The 18,815-nt window shown below is 42.8% G+C and overlaps 2 protein-coding genes across 2 annotated transcripts in view; both read right to left on the reverse strand.

The window, feature by feature from the left end:
* Window positions 1–2,101: 2,101 nt before the first annotated feature.
* On the reverse strand, window positions 2,102–5,194 carry LOC123732801 (periaxin). Its single transcript, XM_045712080.1, has 2 exons — window positions 4,345–5,194; window positions 2,102–4,251 (listed from the first exon to the last, which is right to left on the reverse strand). Exons 1-2 carry the CDS (start codon window positions 5,192–5,194, stop codon window positions 4,190–4,192), a joined length of 912 nt encoding a protein of 303 aa, XP_045568036.1. The 3' UTR covers window positions 2,102–4,189.
* lcor (ligand dependent nuclear receptor corepressor) overlaps window positions 2,102–18,815 on the reverse strand; it is a 39,682-nt gene continuing 22,968 nt past the window's right edge. Inside the window, 1 exon segment of the mRNA XM_045712078.1 lies at window positions 2,102–18,815. Within this exon segment, the coding sequence (XP_045568034.1) occupies window positions 17,761–18,815 (1,055 nt within the window). The 3' untranslated portion in view covers window positions 2,102–17,760.

An 18,815-nucleotide genomic window follows, 5' to 3' on the forward strand; every position in this document is an offset into this window, starting at 1 on the left:
GTATACGTGTTAACATTCTCCCCATTCTGCCACTCAGACAAGTTCATAGATCAAATCACATCACATTTTGTCACATGCGCTGAATACAACAGGTGTAGACCTTACCGTGAAATGCTTACTTTACAAGCCCTTAAATAACAATGCAGTTTTAAGAAAATAAGAGTTTTGAAAATATTTACTAAATAAACTAAAGTTAAAAAAGTAACACAATAAAATAACAGTAGCAAGGCTATATATATGTACACGGGTACTGCTACCGAGTCAATGTGTGGGGGTACAGGTTAGTCCAGGTAATTTTTACATTTTGTTGGTTGGGGTAAAGTGACTATGCATAGATAAAACAGTGAGTAGCAGCAGTGTAAAAACAATGTGGGGGGGTCACACAAAGCAAATAGTCCAGGTGGTCATTTGATTAATTGTTCAGCAGTCTTATGGCTTGGGGGTAGAAGCTGTTAAGGAGCCTTTTGGTCCTAGACTTGGTGCTCCGGTGTCACTTAGAGAACAGTCTGACTTGGGTGACTGGAGTCTTTGACAATTTTTGGGGCCTTCGGTGAGTGCTATTACCATCAAGTAGGTGGACGGATGTAATCCCATGACACTGAATTAGAAGGTTGAGTGATCGATCCCAGTCATGTACACTGTTTTATTTTTTCACCCTATCCCAAACCTTAACCCTTACCTTAACCAGTAGAATGTGGGCCTGAAATTAATGTTTTAACTCTATCCCAAACCTTAACCAGTAGAATGAGTGACTGAATTTAACCCTTAACTTCTAAATGTGACTTTTGGAGAAATGGAACGATACAGAGCAGCAGGAGAAAACTTTGAAATGACATTTGGACGTGGATGAACGTCTAATTCTGCAGTGAGACTGTGAGATCTTGTTGGCTTATCAACCCATCACACACACACACACACACACACACACACACACACACACACACACACACACACACACACACACACACACACACACACACACACACACACACACACACACACACACACACACACACACACACACACACACACACACACACACACACACACACACCAAAAGACGGAGAGTCCTTTTGGAGCTTTAGGCACAACGAGAGGAATAAATATTTGATACGAGGATGACCTATTTCCTATGCCCTGAAAAGCGATGTCTTTTCTCTCTTTCTATTTCTCCCACTCTCTAATGCTGAGGCCTCTTTCCCCAGGCCCTGTAAAAAACAGAAAGAAGAAGAGAGGGAGAAGGAGGGATGGAGAGGTTAAGAGAGATCAAGAGTGTGGAACAGAGAGAGGTTGAGATGGAGAGAGAAAGTTTGAGTGAGATGGACAGAGCAAAAGAGAGAGAGAGAGAAGCTCATTGCTTTGACAGTAGAGTTAGCTCATCATCATGTCCTCTCTGCAACGTGTCAAACCCTGCAGAGGGACAGCAGGACAGGAGATTAAGAGCCACATATACTCAATGTTTACAGTACATGATGGACGCTTCCAAGAACGTTAGACAGATATAGGGGAAAGAGAGACAGACAGAGATAGAGAGAGATGGCGACATGAAAGGCAATGAATGAAATAGAATATAAAATGTAAACATGGTTTGGTTTTTTTAACTGTGAAAGAATTCAACAGACAGGAAGAACAAAGGAAAGATGAAAATCGGAAAGAATAGACCAAGAGAGGAAGAGATGGATAAATACAGAGAGAGAGAGTGACAGACAGAGCGAGAGTAGATTAGAAGTACTAAATCAGAAGATGACTGACGTGGAAGGGGGAGGGAGGCCTGTGAGAACAGCAGGTTTCTTTAATTCATGTTAGTATTCTTGGAGGGCGGTACTTAACCCTCGCTGACCAACGCTCTATCTGCAATTAACACACATTACACCACACACACACACACACACACACACACACACACACACACACACACACACTACAGACGTACACATACCCTGTACAATACGGTACAGAACAATACTAAACACATGTATAAATACTGTTTATACAGTAATATTGCCCTAAAATAGCCTACCCACACACACTCTACTAAGACTGCCCTGAACAACACAAAACTGATCAACATACAGAGATTGAAAGGAGGACAATCAGATCATTATTTTCACAACAAAATTTATTAGAAGAATAGTGGTTTTGAAAAGAAGCTCTAGCATCATACCACCTTACAGAACGGTACAGCTGAAATGTGTTGCCAAAATGGCATTTATTCCAAATTTCAATAATAACATAACCAGTAAAATATTTTTTTTTTACACATGCACAAAGACGGATCTAATCAGCCCGAAGTTCAATGCAAAATAAAAAAACAAATAACAGACCACAGATTTTTTTATAGATTTTTTTGTTATCACATTAGGAGACTTTTTATTATTTCATTAGCCCATTTACTAAAATCTGATTTTGCATTAAAAAAAAATGGGGAAAACAAAGTGTATTCAATCAACCAATCATTCAATCAACCAATCAATCAAACACAATTAATGTGATCGTCTTTTAAGTGCTCAATTAAAACGGACATCGACCAATCATACAAGCCTAGAATAAAAACTCCAACTCACACAGTACAAAATAAATTGATAAATGTTCATAAACAAAAATTACAGTAAGAGAAAAATATTGAAATTATACAATGTTCTGCCCAAACTGTAAACAGCAGTAGATATTGAAACAAATGAGGTTCATTCCAGTTTTTATGGAGAAAGAGAGAGAAAGCCTTCCGGGTGTGAGGTACGCGTTGGACTCACAGAAAGAACCGAGTATAAAAACGAGCTATAAGGAACCGTTCTATAACAGGGGGCGAGACATTGCTTTCCACAACAACAGCGCCCCCTATCTACTCCATCTGGATAGCATGAGGTATATCAACAAACCCAGAAATCGCTCTCGGAAATACAGAGGAAACACCAGGCCCTGAATAGAGGGCATCAGTTCGCCTGTTAGAAAGTCGAGTTATGTTAGCAAAGCCTTAGCTAGGAAAAGTCACCAAGTAAGTAAGTAGAAGTATTTCATTCATTAAGAATAAACCAGTCTCGGATCATACCTGCAATAGGGCTATCTAAAGAAGTCAGACACCCAGCGTTTGAAAACCTTTTTAAGAACACCGACCAAAATGATATCTCCATCGCAGGCATCACAAACCAGCACCAGACCACACCAGCACCAACGCCAGCACCAAACATAACGAATATATAAAGAAGGATTGCCAAGTTCAAATGCAAAATATGAAGAACGATCAACCAAAGTCAGAAGGTTATTTTGAAAACGTATCACCAGGTTAGTACAGGTACGCAACAAAAGATGTACGTAGGCTTACCAGAATAGCTTACCAGAAGTCCCATACAACAGCAAGCCAGCTAGTCATCCATCATCAACCACTCAGCAGCACTATGAACAAAACAAGCACAAAAAGCTGCAAACAAAACAAGCCAACTGATCTATACATTTTTCATTTTTGTCGCAAAACTTCAAAGGAACTGCGAATAAAATGACTTTTCAGTTGACTGGCGGGCTGTGGATGATAGTTTCTCCCTCACCTTGATGACTGTGGTTTTACAAGTTCCAGAGGTGCCTTTTGTTTAGGTCAGACGGTTCTGTGAGGTGAGTTGTTGATGTTCTGAGAAGATTACAGCGCTAACGCTGACGTTTGATTGATTGGCAGGTGAGCCAGAAGGCAGTACTCACGCTGTTGTGTTCAGAGGTGTTGTGTTTGTAAGAGAGGGATAGAAGGTTACACTTCGAATGAGGTGGCAGTCAAAGTGCCATGTCAGCTTATAAGGTACAGTAGCTTGTCATAAGCATCTAGGACCTGCTATGTCATCCTTATGACAGTGTTATGTAGCCTTACGGCAGTGTTAAGTAGCCACTACGTGGTCCCCAGTATATAAGCCACAGACTGAGGCACAGTGCGTAGAGAGGGCAGTTTACGTGCTTTGAGGACCCTCTCCACCTGAGCTGAGAAGTAGATAGACATTCATTAGATTTGGGAACTTAATCTACATTTTATAAAATTTAATTACATTTGTTTTTTAAGAGGGACCAAGGGAGAAAACAAAAGAAGACAAAATTAAAGTAACTTTTCAGGACACTTGACATTTTCTTTTTACAGTGAATAATAATACAAAAGTAATATAAAAAATATGAAATAATCATAATAACTGAAATAGCTATAGATCACTGCTAGGTCTCAGAATCTAGAGAAAGTACCTGAATAGAGTGAGAGCAGTGTTATCTTAATTCCCTGAGGATGTCTGGGTGACGTAGTGTCTGGGCTGAGGGTGTCTGGGTGACGTAGTGTCTGGGCTGAGGGTGTCTGGGTAACGTAGTGTCTGGGCTGAGGATGTCTGGGTGACGTAGTGTCTGGGCTGAGGATGTCTGGGTAACGTAGTGTCTGGGCTGAGGGTGTCTGGGTAATGTAGTGTCTGGGCTGAGGGTGTCTGGGTGACGTAGTGTCTGGGCTGAGGGTGTCTGGGTAACGTAGTGTCTGGGCTGAGGATGTCTGGGTGACGTAGTGTCTGGGCTGAGGGTGTCTGGGTAACGTAGTGTCTGGGCTGAGGGTGTCTGGGTAACGTGAGTGTCTGGGCTGAGGGTGTCTGGGTAACGTAGTGTCTGGGCTGAGGGTGTCTGGGTAACGTAGTGTCTGGGCTGAGGGTGTCTGGGTAACGTAGTGTCTGGGCTGAGGGTGTCTGGGTAACGTAGTGTCTGGGCTGAGGGTGTCTGGGTAACGTAGTGTCTGGGCTGAGGGTGTCTGGGTAACGTAGTGTCTGGGCTGAGGGTGTCTGGGTAACGTAGTGTCTGGGCTGAGGGTGTCTGGGCAACATAGTGTCTGGGCTGAGGATGTCTGGATGACGTAGTGTCTGGGCGACGTAGTGTCTGGGCTGAGGGTGTCTGGGTAACGTAGTGTCTGGGCGACGTAGTGTCTGGGCGACGTAGTGTCTGGGCTGAGGATGTCTGGGTAACGTAGTGTCTGGGCTGAGGGTGTCTGGGTAACGTAGTGTCTGGGCTGAGGGTGTCTGGGTAACGTAGTGTCTGGGCTGAGGGTGTCTGGGCTGAGGGTGTCTGGGTAACGTAATGTCTGGGCTGAGGGTGTCTGGGTAACGTAATGTCTGGGCTGAGGGTGTCTTGGTGATGTAGTGTCTGGGCTGAGGGTGTCTGGGTAACGTAGTGTCTGGGCTGAGGGTGTCTGGGACATGTAGTGTCTTGTCCGTGAGGCAGAGAGTGGGTGATATAATTCTTTCTATAGAAAGCATTAAAGGGTGCATTCAGAACTGCAACGCTTCGGCCTTGCACTATTAAACCAGTGTCAGTGTTGCAAAAACGTTAAAAAGAGCACTGATAGTTCTGTGTTGCAAACGCAGCTCAGGCTACAGTATGGTTGGAGGGCACAGGCTTCACAGGCCCGATAATAGGAAACTAAAAGCATTTCACACCGTCAAGCAGCAACACATACAGGCACTCAAACACTCACCATTTATTCTTTTTTTTTTTACTTTAAAGAAGGAAAAAGTTATTCTGAAAAGAGCTTTAGCAAAAAAACACTACGAGAGCGGTTGCAGCAACAAAAACAAACCTTAAGTGCACACCTCTTTCTGAGAAAAGGATGGCTTCCTTCAAGGGCAAATATTTCATATTTAAACATTGGAATCTGTCTTGCGTACATTCCACTTTCGTAAACAACTGCCCGCTCCAGCAACAATCTGTTACAATGTATGTACACTGGCATGCAAAAAATATCCAACCAATCTGAATCCTTGTGTTGATCCAATTGGACTCTGATTGGACACTGAAGGAGGTATATCAAGTGACATCCCTGAATGCATGTCCTTCCTTCCTTCCTTCCTTCCTTCCTTCCTTCCTTCCTTCCTTCCTTCCTTCCTTCCTTCCTTCCTTCCTTCCTTCCTTCCTTCCTTCCTTCCTTCCTTCCTTCCTTCCTTCCTTCCTTCCTTCCTTCCTTCCTTCCTTCCTTCCTTCCTTCCTTCCTTCCTTCCTTCGTCAGGAGTTGACATATCGTAAGCTACACCTAACCTGATAAAGGACAGATTATAATGGGACCATGAAGTGCCATTCCCATCCACCCCTTCTGCTTTTTCTGTGGTCCTCCTCCTCCTCCTGTTTCATAAATATACTGTCTTTACAGTGTCATTTCACAAAGCCCACCCCCCCTTCACATAATCAGGTTTCAAAAGACTAGCTACCTACTCTAAAAGCTCCACTAGTTTAAACTCAGCCACCCCCTGCCCACTGCTACATACATGCAACATACAGTCAGAAAGGGAGCAATGGGCATGGGAGTGACATCTAACATACTGCACTGGACTTTTGTTCCCTGAATCAAACAAAGGAAAAAGAGTTTTTCCCTTTCCACAAGATAAGTATCTGTCTTTAGGAGATCTGTATATATACACAATGCATTGTGTTTCATGTGTTATACATATGTACATATATAGTATCTGATTTTTCTTTCATCTGTCAAGTTAGAATCGTGAGGTTAGTTTGTGTCGTTACATTCAGTTTTAATGATGAGAATGCAGATGATAAATGAAAAGAGGTATTCAAAAGGAAAGAATGGGGATTATAGGGCTTTAACAGATTGACCTTCGGCCTCTGAGCATCTCTAGTTTGAAAAGAATTAAAGAGAAGAGAGGAGGAAACCGAGCTCCAGTTCAAATCAGTAGATATAGACGAAGATATTTTCTCTTTTGTGATTTCAAGATCAAACGTGATCCCAAATGAATTCTAGAATGTGAATTAGTGTTCCTTTCACTCCCAATGATCTCCTTCTCTCTTTTTCTCTGGCTCAGAGGGAGGGACTGAATGAGAGACCAGTCTTAAAAAGTCCCCAGAACAAGAAAAAAGAAGCTATGACACGTCCACTATGTGCTACATGCCGTGTGAGGGATAAAAGTGGAAATAAAAGGGGAAAAGCTTGTGGAGCATCAAGGGGGCAAAATGGACAGGAACTAACAACACAATGGAGGCTGTCAAGCTTTACATGGGTTTATTTTCTGAGGTATTCTGCGTTGTAAGGTTTATTTTTTGAAGTTGTTGCACACCAACACCATACAATGACAATAGATGAGACAATGAAACAAATCAATTCCTTTGCCCCTGAAATTGGCGTTCTATTTTTACAATCCTTGCTGTTTATAAAGCACTGAAAAAAATAGGTATTTGGCTGAAATCGTGTGGTAATTAGTTAACAAAAGGCTGTATAAAGAAGAGATAAGTCAAAGTGGTCAAAGTCTGGCTTTCAAGAATGGATATCATATCCCTCTTTGGCCAGAGTAGAGAGTAAGTATTGGGTTAACACATAGACGGTAGGCAGATCTCCAAATCAAAGGGCTTTGAATTTCAATGTTGCACTTCCCATGGAACTGATCTACGAATGTACATAACTGGAACTGCTTCTTCAACTGTAAAACAGGGTTCATCTTATGCACCGCAGGTTCTTCACCGGAGCTGCTCTAGAAGTCTGAACTAAAACACCTGGCAGACGTCCCGCTGACATCTGATTGATCTGTGGTCCTAAGTCAGCGCTGCTCTTCAGTCAAACCCTTTTAATACACCGCTGCAGTATCTGATAGTATCTCCACACGACGACGACTACAAACTAAAGAATACAGAAGGCATGTGGTTGTCAAAGAAAGCAGCGTTCAAACAAAACGAACGGTTCGAAAGCTCGAAACACGGCAGGCATTATCAACTTCAACTAGAAATTAATAAACAAATTACATGTTTTTTTTCATAGAAACCCCGAAATCTTACAAGCGAAGGGGTTACTACACCCCCCCCCCTCCAATAGTCAAGCATATGGACGGTTCATCCCTACCCAATTGACCCTCATCCCTGTAACGTCACTCGCAACCAACAAAATACCAAATGTTCTTGTCAATCTGTACAGAAAGCCCTTGAGCCTATACTACCCCACCCCATATACCCTCCCCAACAGTCTTCCACCAGGCAAGCTGAGGTAGCAGAAACCAGAGACATCGTCTGGCACCCTATTCCCTACAAAGTGCACTACTTTTGACCAGGGCCCCTCTAAGTCAAGCAGACAGGCAGAAAAGCCCGAACAGTCACCGAAGCAATAGACACGCGCCCAATCCAAAACCAGCGAGAGAGAGACAGAAAGAGAAGGACCTTTGCGTCACTATGCATTGTGGTGAAGCAGTAATCACCTTGTGAAGGAGAGAATAGGAAAGTAGGGGAGAGGGGAAAAGACAGAGATGGCAGACACATTCAGACCATCCATAAAAAGCTTTAAACGTAATGGCAGATGGCATCATTTCTGAGGAGACATCTTGCATCCTTTACATTGGCATACAGTTGGGGGAAAACAGGCGTGAAGAAACAAAGAGAATTTAAAAACCAGTTCAAACACATCTAGAATCTCACATTGTTTTACAGTGAACTGTATTGATATGAAACAGCGTGGCCAATTACAGGCCTCCCCAGTGTTGGGAACCAGGGGAGGAAGAAATAACAAACATCAGGAGACGAGAGAGAGAGAGACGTCTACCATTTCCTTGAGAAAGGGTTCTTAAAATGAAGAGACACACCTCCACCTGGGAATGATGCTGCTGCTCCACTGTTATTGCAACATGCAAGGGCACCCCATTCCAAGCCAACAGCTTCCTCCAAAAGGACATTTAGAGTTTGATTAGCTTTCCTTCTAATTGTTTCTCCATACCTTTGCTATTCAATAGTTTTTATTTTTGTATCATTCCGCCCCATCCTGAAATCTATTCACCTTCTTCGGATCCAAGGTGATATTTTCCGTTTATTTACTTTGAATGTTCTGTTGTGTTTCTCTGGGCGATGAGGCAAATTAATTCCTACATTATCTGTTAAAGGCTGCTATCTGCAGTGCGGGGGTGGGGACAATAACCTTGGAAAGGCTCTCTCCTCTCTGCCTCTACAGTACAGCCCCTCATTTACCCTACAACCCCTAGTCCAGATATATCTGACTGTAGCAAGACACTCTACAACCCCTAGTCCAGATATATCTGACTGTAGCAAGACACTCTACAACCCCTAGTGCAGATATATCTGACTGTAGCAAGACACCCTACAACCCCTAGTCCAGATATATCTGACTGTAGCGAGACACTCTACAACCCCTAGTCCAGATATATCTGACTGTAGCAAGACACTCTACAACCCCTAGTCCAGATATATCTGACTGTAGCAAGACACTCTACAACCCCTAGTCCAGATATATCTGACTGTAGCAAGACACTCTACAACCCCTAGTCCAGATATATCTGACTGTAGCAAGACACCCTACAACCCCTAGTCCAGATATATCTGACTGTAGCAAGACACTCTACAACCCCTAGTCCAAATATATCTGACTGTAGCAAGACACTCTACAATCCCTAGTCCAGATATATCTGACTGTAGCAAGACACTCTACAACCCCTAGTCCAGATATATCTGACTGTAGCAAGACACCCTACAACCCCTAGTCCAGATATATCTGACTGTAGCAAGACACTCTACAACCCCTAGTCCAGATATATCTGACTGTAGCAAGACACTCTACAACCCCTAGTGCAGATATATCTGACTGTAGCAAGACACTCTACAACCCCTAGTCCAGATATATCTGACTGTAGCAAGACACTCTACAACCCCTAGTCCAGATATATCTGACTGTAGCAAGACACCCTACAACCCCTAGTCCAGATATATCTGACTGTAGCAAGACACTCTACAACCCCTAGTCCAGATATATCTGACTGTAGCAAGACACTCTACAACCCCTAGTCCAGATATATCTGACTGTAGCAAGACACTCTACAACCCCTAGTCCAGCTATATCTGACTGTAGCAAGACACTCTACAACCCCTAGTCCAGATATATCTGACTGTAGCAAGACACTCTACAACCCCTAGTCCAGATATATCTGACTGTAGCAAGACACTCTACAACCCCTAGTCCAGATATATCTGACTGTGTTGTATAGATTGAGTTAACGATTAGAGAGACTGAAAAAGGCATTCCGTCTTTCACAGATTGATTAATAATAAAACATAACAGTAATTAATAATCCAGAATTAGTTGTAGGATCTTTGTGTGACTGAGGTTGAGATTCTCATTCATTTCAATTACTTTCAAGTATACAACTAACATCTGCGATGAAAGCAAATGTAGAAAATCACACTACACTTTATTAAATACGATTGAACATTACATTAATATTACGTTTAAGGTTTTTAAAATGCTTGATTTAGTTTTCGGATTGTGCCATCTCATCTCAACAACATTTTACAGAAATTAACATTTTCTAGGTTTGCATGTTTTCATGTTCGTTTTTCGAACGTCCACGAATAAAAAATATGTCATTGAACTATCACAATTCTACAGTTCCAATATACTAAACAGGATGGCAGCATTCTGCCGGACTAAAACAAATGGTTACTGTAGCACAGGAATCCTGCTGCTTTCCTTTCCATCCTCCCTTCGCAGTAAAACCACAACATTAAGACACACAAGCCTCATAAAACTATACAATGTAATAAACGGCGTTATGACTTTCAGATTGGAGCGGGAGAGATGGAGGCTCTTTAGCCGGACATATCATAAATTCAATTTTTAACAGTTTTAACTGCCAGTGGTGGGAAAGGTGGAAGGATAACACAGCGATTTAGGTAAGATGGTAATCTGTGATATTTCCTGTTTGAAAGTGTTGTTTCGGGGTAGCTGGGAAGTGCATGAGCAGGGGAATGTATGATTGCAAGCAGGTCAACATCATTCCAGATGGAAGGTATGCCTCGCTTTTAAATTCCAACCAACGTTTCTCTCTTCAACAAAACCAAAGCACTGTTGCTTTAAAATGTTTCACAAATCAAACAGAAAACACTCAAGTTGCAGTTAGCAGGCTGGTGGTACTTGCGCCTTAACAAATGCTGAGACTTTTACAACATTTAAAAAACAAACTTGGTGTAGAAAAAGGATACATTTTACAAAATATTATATTTTTGCCATTCTTGAAATTTGCCATATTAAATCAAAATAGCAAATTACACAAAGAGACAGGGGAACGTCACAACACAAAGTCATCACTACACAAACAAATCAAAAACACAGCCAGAGTAAAAGAGAGCTTCTTGGTGGTGAGGGTTGGTACCAGTGTTATAGGGGCACACTGAGCCGGACTGGAGAAAGATACGAAGCAAAGGGGGCTGTTTTGACAGAATAAGGGAGGCAGTGCCTTCACCAGTCAAGTTACAAGCCTGATATTTTTCCTGGTCTCAGGAGTGTCACACCCACCAGGTTCTATAAAGGACACGGCAGAGTTTTATAATTGTACATGTAACCCACCCACACGAAGTGTGGATACCTGATGAAGAGTGTGTGTGTGCGTGCGTGTGTTTACGTGTGTGTGTGTGTGTGTGTGTGTGTGTGTGTGTGTGTGTGTGTGTGCGTGCGTCTATACATATAGAAATGTATGCAACTATGCATGGTGTGTAGTTACAGTATGCATGGGGTGCAGTTACAGTATGCATGGTGTGCAGTTACAGTATGCATGGGGTGTAATTACAGTCTGTATGGTGTGTAGTTACAGTCTGTATGGTGTGCAGTTACAGTATGCATGGGGTATAGTTAGAGTCTGTATGGGGTGCAGTTACAGTATGCATGGGGTGCAGTTACAGTATGCATGGGGTGCAGTTACAGTATGCATGGGGTGCAGTTACAGTATGTATGGTGTGTAGTTACAGTATGTATGGGGTATAGTTACAGTATGTATGGGGTGTAGTTACAGTAATTCTGGTGTGTAGTATGTATGGTGTAGTTACAGATGTATGGGGTGTAGTTACAGTATGTATGGGGTGTAGTTACAGTATGTATGGGGTGTAGTTACAGTATGCATGGGGTGTAATTACAGTCTGTATGGTGTGTAGTTACAGTCTGTATGGTGTGCAGTTACAGTATGCATGGGGTGTAGTTACAGTATGCATGGGGTATAGTTACAGTCTGTATGGGGTGTAGTTACAGTATGCATGGGGTGCAGTTACAGTATGCATGGGGTGCAGTTACAGTATGTATGGTGTGTAGTTACAGTATGTATGGGGTATAGTTACAGTCTGTATGGGGTGTAGTTACAGTATGCATGGGGTGCAGTTACAGTATGCATGAGGTGTAGTTACAGTATGCATGGGGTGCAGTTACAGTATGTATGGTGTGTAGTTACAGTATGTATGGGGTATAGTTACAGTATGTATGGGGTGTAGTTAGTAATTCTGGTGTGAAGTATGTATGGTGTAGTTACAGATGTATGGGGTGTAGTTACAGTATGTATGGGGTGTAGTTACCGTATGTATGGGGTGTAGTTACAGTAATTATGGTGTGTGCTTCCAAGGCTGAGTGTGCTAGTTAATACAGTAGTGTTGCATTCAGAAAGACCTGGGTTCGGTTTAGTAGCTATAAGAATTTATATTTTCTTTAAAAAAAAAGAAAACATGAAGAAAAAAACACCATATAATAATAACAATAATAATGATAAAACCCACCATATAATAACAATAATAATTTAAAAAGTGCTTCCGTCAGTCCCTTCTAAGAAATCTGGAAACACAAGAAAGTGTACTAAAAGAGTACTAAAACACTTTTACTTTAATAAAAGTCCTGATTTGTGTTGCTAGTTAGTGTACAATCAGCTGCTTTGAAGTGGGTGGACCTGAGGCGTCATGACAACAGGATATGCAGCATGGAGGAATAATCAACAACACTTCATAACAACAAGCAAAATGGCAATTCACAGAAGTCTGTTTAGTTTTTTTCTTGAAAGGTATCACGTGCCACTCAAGAGACAAAAATGGCACGTCACATGGTATCTAGAAATTGAGGTTAGTTCTGTTCTGCATTTCTTTTTTTTCTCTCCATGTTTGTTTACAATCTCACATCAGAATGAAAAGAAATCCATCGATTTACCTGAAGATGTAAAACAGTAAATGAAATATATATTCATATGTATATAGCTATTTTCATTTATATAAAAGGTACAATGATTTGATTTGGAATGCAGTTTAAAACAAGTTAATAATAATAATAATAATAATAGACAGTAGATTCATAAGGTTAACATTTCCACCTGTCCGCACATTCTCCCCTCTAGGTCTCTGACTGACTGTGTCTCTGTCTCATCTCTGTAAGAAACTCAAAGTTTAACCTGGAGTGATGTTACAGTCAAACAAACGAACTAGACTAATAAGCTGTCCGTCCCATACTCCTAGCTCCTCTCGTAAAGAAAAGACCAAAAGAAAAAGGAGGAGGGGCCTATATTTCCCAGCGTATCCACTATCCCTTCTTTTTTTCTGGCTTCCCTGAGAGGGATACAAGTGCAGGTTGAGGTACAGTACTTGGACACAGCTGAGCCACGTCAATATATAATATAGATGTTGTATACATTTAATCTAATACAGGTAGTTAAGTCTGCGTCATCCTCCGACTGACAAATATTGCTGCCCCTCCCGTCAACTTTATCCTGAGAGGTACAATACTGAAGGCTACAGATGCCCACGGCAGAAAAACGCTTTTCAAATACAAGCGGAAGGTGGAGAAAGAAAATAAACAGTCTGTTCCTCCCCAAAAAACTGACAGTGTCATAGTTTTTTTGCAGCAAATTTTTTTGTGTGTCGGGGTTGAGAGATTCATGTCCGTTTATTACATTCATTATCTGTGTGTATATAAATAATTGGAAGTGTGAAACTTTTCTGTAAAAGAGGCGAGACTCAGTCGTGTTAAGGAGGAGGACTTCTTCGGACAGGGGGATCCGTTAACCCAAGTGGCATAACTAAACAATTAAACCCCAAAAATATGAATCAAAAAATGAAAAAGCCCAAATGGCAATGCACCTCAGTAGATTAGATACGACTGATGTAAGGGAAGGGGAAAGGGGGATACCTAGTCAGTTGTACAAATGAACGCCTTCAACTGAAATGTGTCTTCTGCATTTAACCCAACCCCTCTGAATCAGAGAGGTACGGGGGGCTGCCTTAAATCGACATCCACGTCTTCGGGAACCACTAGCACATTCTTTTTTGATTGCCCAATGATAAATACATAGATTTATAGTTTTCATAAATAATGTAGGTGGAGATTCCTGGCCCTTCAGGAATCCCGTCTCAGGGGTTTCAGGGCCTACCTAAGTGCTGAATGTAGGAATCCCCTCAAGGGTTTCAGGACCTACCTAAGTGCTGAATGTAGGAATTTAGACACGCATCTCAGTCAGTGCTACATGTCATGATAAGTAAGGAACAATTGTACAGGTTATACACATTTCCCATCAGCATCATTTTGCATGCTCACATGCATAACGTGAAAGAAGCGCTAAGGGGCACATTTTGTCATACTTCATAATAACTCGCAAGTTTAGGACAAAAACAAAGTTTAAAACACAATTCCACACTATATTTTAAGTAGTGTTTTTTCTTGTCAAATCGCAATTCACAGCTAAGCTAAATTAATTAGTAATCATGCCTTGAAATGTGAAAGGCTACAAAATAAGTGCTTTACTCATAACTTAAGTAAGAGTATCAATCTCATATAACTTTAAGTCATTGCTGGACTATATTTGGTCTTCTGATTGGATGGGACAGGTAACCAATTAGACACTTGAAATACTCTGCATTGTCTAAGTGTTGAACGCATTTCATGCATGACCCCTGACCTTGTGTTTCTACAGAGGTCATCATGAAGGGATTACATTGTTCCCATCGGCTACGCATAACTGCCAATCAAGCCATGGGAGGGAGGGTCAAAGCCCAAGACCAATCTATCAGAACAGGGCTAGGTAAGATTGTTCATTAGGGGTTTGAATATAATTATAACAATTATATACCAATTATTCACTAATTTAGAATACACTAGAGCATGAATCGCTTGGTACGACACTCATAAACTAGTCTATACTTTGCAGATGTAAGCTCCTATCTAAGAATTCCCAAATCACCCGGAACGGACTGGTGCATGCCATTTTGTAGAAGAAAATAAAATACAAAATGAAATAAATAAAATGTACAGGACATTTCAAGGAGTGAATGTTCATTTCATCAGTGTTGACATGACGGAGATGTTTTCTAAGTACAATTTCATGAATAATCTCACAGACTGGGTGAGCACCAGGCAGTGTTTAGAGCAAACAGAAACATTTACTACAGCAGAGCAAGAGAGGGCTTTAAAAACATTAAAAAACTTTTTTTTTGTTTATTTTTCCTTCTCTCGTCTTTTTGTTGTTGTTGCCCCCACCCCACAAAAAAAATGAGAGCATCTTTTTCTAAAAACATTTTCTCAGAAGGATGTTTTTTTTCTTTCCCCTGACAAAACGTGACGACAGATAAGATAGTTTCCGCCTGGTTTGGCAGGAGGGCTGAGGGGCAGCAACCAGATATGACAACTACACTACACGAAATCTGACAAATTCAAGCATCGACCAGGGTACTGAGGAGGTAATAGAGAGGAAACAGAATATGTTTAGGTCCAAGCTGCAGCTCTCTGAAAGTCTTTCAGACACTAAAGCTTTTTTTTCTCTCTCTCTTTTTGCTTTCTGGCCATCCCTTACCCTCCTCTAATCACCTCTCTTCCTCCCATCCAAACCCATCCCCATCTCTCTAAAAAAGAGCTACAATAGCTTCCTCTCTCTTGCGCGGTTTAAAAAAAAAAAAAGTGCTATTTTCAGACGTTTCATTTCCAAACTTCTCCTCACACCCTCTTCACTGTTTTAGTTTGTGTTATCTTCTTCATGATTCACCACGGCCTACAGGGCGTAGTACTGCTAAGCCACAGCCACCTAGCCGGGCTGTAAGTTCCACCCCCGTCAGAAGTAGCAGAGTGAGAGAAGTCATGTCCTGCCCTTCACTTTTAGGTCCTGCAGGATAAAGGAAACACGTCCATGTTTTAGAATCATGGCTTCGTCAAGAGATTCCCGTCTCAGGCACCCTGAGTTAAAATTGAGGAACAAAATCATCCAGAAATGCGGATTGGCTTTAAGTTCAGTGTCATCATAATAACTTATATTATATTATCCCCTAATCCCTACCAACCGAAGACATCCCCTCTCACTGAAAAATGCCCCCCCCAAGTATAAATGCACATTGTCGTAATAAACTGCCTTTGAAACTACCTTTGAACATTTTAAAACCACATGGGAGTGAGAGGAGCCATTTCGAAACTCATCAACTAAGATGCTCTTAGTTAGAATTCTAAAAGAGAAAACTTTATGAAATGTTTAGTGTTTAGAGACAGTAAGGCTGGTACAAGCCTTCGCTCAGAACAGGATAATAAAGTTGTAGCAGCAATGTTTCCACTTCCTGGTCTTGGAGGGCTACAATGCATGTGGTTATCACCCCATGTGATGTCATAGTGTTAGGAGAACCCCGCCCACTAATTAGCTGAGCGCATATGCATGAGGTCGTTGGTTGGAATGAAAACCAGAGATGGCTACAGCTCCCTAGGATCGGGATTGGGGACAGATGCACTTGTTGCAGGTGCTTGAGGTAGAAGTTGCGCTTAACCACTGAACTAGGATCAGATCACCAAGCCCCAATCCAAACCTTAGCAATAAGGGGATAAAAAAGACAACTGACTATGGATCAGTGGTTAGAGGCACAATTTACCTACTACCATTGAGGTTGAGGAGCTCTCTCCAGGAGAGCAGCAGAGATATAAAATTGCCCCTACATGCTGATCTCAGGTCAGTTTTGAGGTTCCCCCCCTTAATGTTAAGGCAGGGTAAACTGATCCTAGATCTGTGGCTACGGGTAACTTGTACCTGGAGCACAGAGTTGGCCGGGGATTATGACAGACCTTAATTGCATGATGCTAGGACAGCAATGCCGAGGTAACCTGGTCTGTCACCACTGGGCGGCGCCGGTGAGCGCCAGACTGAAAGTGTAGTGCAAAAGAAAGCCAAACAAATGAAGATAAAACAAAAAACAAAACATTCAAAATATCCTAAAAGTTAGTAGTTATTTACTAAAACTTACGAACATGCATCCCTGATTGACTATTTTGTGTCTTTACCTTAAAAAGGACGCGGCCAATGTTGCTTTCGTTCACTTTTAAAGAGTAGCAGAATATCGAAGGAGGAAAGAAAGTTTTGCGTTAGTTAAAGAGAAATGGCTATCTGACGATAGAAATAATGCGGTTTTGATTCAGCTTCCTGGTGAGAGAGCTTCCTGTGACATGACCAGTTTTAGAGATGGTTCAAAACATAGGAGACAGTTCACTTACCAATTGGTACTAGTACTTAAATGAGAGAAGGGGGGGGGGGTGGTTCAAGGACCATAATAGTTTGTTCAAAAGGGTTCATTTTCAACCCCACCTAATTATTCCGCAGCCCAGATTGCATTTAAAAGCAATGCAGGGTCAGTGTATCAAGTTCAGAATAGGGGGAGTTACGGTTTTGGGGGGGATAATCAACATGCTTTACAAACTGTAATTAATAATTGTCACGTCACTCGTGGCTTTTGACTCATTTGTTTCGCCGCTTGATATAAAAGCTAAACAAATGTGCAATGTGCAGTGTCAAAACGACAACTGCAGAACCAGCCGATTGGTTTAGTTTTCATCTCCAGCTTGTTTTAGAATCCTCCTCATATCCCTGCGCTTGTGCTCACCCAGATACTGCAACAGTAAATTGGCACAAATAAAGCTCCATTTGTTTCCAATTACTTTAGTCTTAATGTTAAGATGTTTTTATACATATATGAGGGGAAAGGAGGGGAGGATTCGTCATCATCGTTGTTTCCCAGTTAATCTTCAAATTCCATATTCATTTTTTGCTCGTGGTTCAGATCGGCGGCCTCCGGCAGCTCAACCTCTCGCGGCGTCGCGGTTGGCGTAGTCTCTGACTCGGCGGCAGAATCCTGTCCTCCCATCCTCAAGGTCAATTTGAGCTTCTTCTTAGGAGGGTTCTTCAGTGTGCCCAGTCGCTCCTTCACCTTATACTCCAGTGTGCTGTGAGGGATCCCGTACATGTTCTGGGCCTTGGACACGCTCATCTTCCCGCCCATCACCATGCCGATGGCCTCTTCTAAGATCTGGCTGTTGTACTGGCGGTAGCGCCCCCTCTTCTTCCTGGGCTGCTTAGAGCACGGGTCGCCCTCGGGGTCGGAGGTCGGGTATGGTTGCCCGGAGGTCCCCTGGTCCACGTCGGAGCTCCAGTAGTCTGCCGCTCCATCCAGAAAACCTCCCAGGCTGCCTCTCAGGCTACCGGCACGTCGGTTTTGCTTGGGCAGGATGACCCTCAGCTTCCTGCTCAAAGCATTCTCCACCCCACCGTGGCCCCTGGCGCCCACCACCATGGCCCCGTACCCGTACAGGTCTGAGGCGTGGGAGTCCCATGACAGGTCCATGCCCCTCACCTGGGGGATCTTCAGGTCCACGGGCGGGGAGTGGTGGCCTCCCGGCTCCCTCTTCACCACCACCTCATGGTGGGTCTTAGTGGCGCCATGGTGGTGGCGGAGGCCACCTCCGGAGGAGCTCTTGGAGGAGAACGCCCCGTGGTGGTGGTTCTCCAAGAACAGAGGCAGGTCTTGGAGGTCTGAGAGGATGGCGCTGGCCTGCTTCAGCCTCAGCAGGCTGTCCAGTTGGTGGTGGTGAGCTTTACCACTGGAGGAACCCCACGGAGAGCCGTCCCGTGCCAGGAGGGGGTGGGGCTGCACGTGGTTCCCTTTGTTCCCGTGGTTGAGAAGCCCCGCCGCCTCCAGACTAGCCAATGAGAGAGCGGGAGGCTGGCCGAGGAGGCGGTGCTTCTGGCTGAGGAGCTCCTCCTTTATAAGCAGCGAATGGGCCAATGGCGGCTTGG

Source organism: Salmo salar, unplaced genomic scaffold (genome assembly GCF_905237065.1).
Source record: "Salmo salar unplaced genomic scaffold, Ssal_v3.1, whole genome shotgun sequence".
Taxonomy (NCBI): Eukaryota; Metazoa; Chordata; class Actinopteri; order Salmoniformes; family Salmonidae; genus Salmo; species Salmo salar.

What these genes read in the sequence shown, in the direction of transcription:
- LOC123732801 (XM_045712080.1), bottom strand. Translation starts at nt 5,194, where the DNA reads ATGTCCCAGACACCCTCAGCCCAGACACTACGTTACCCAGACACCCTC. An exon ending in AGACACTACGTCACCCAGAC is followed by an intron (nt 4,252 to 4,344) that starts ATCCTCAGCCCA and finishes CGTCACCCAGAC; the next exon opens with ATCCTCAGGGAATTAAGATA.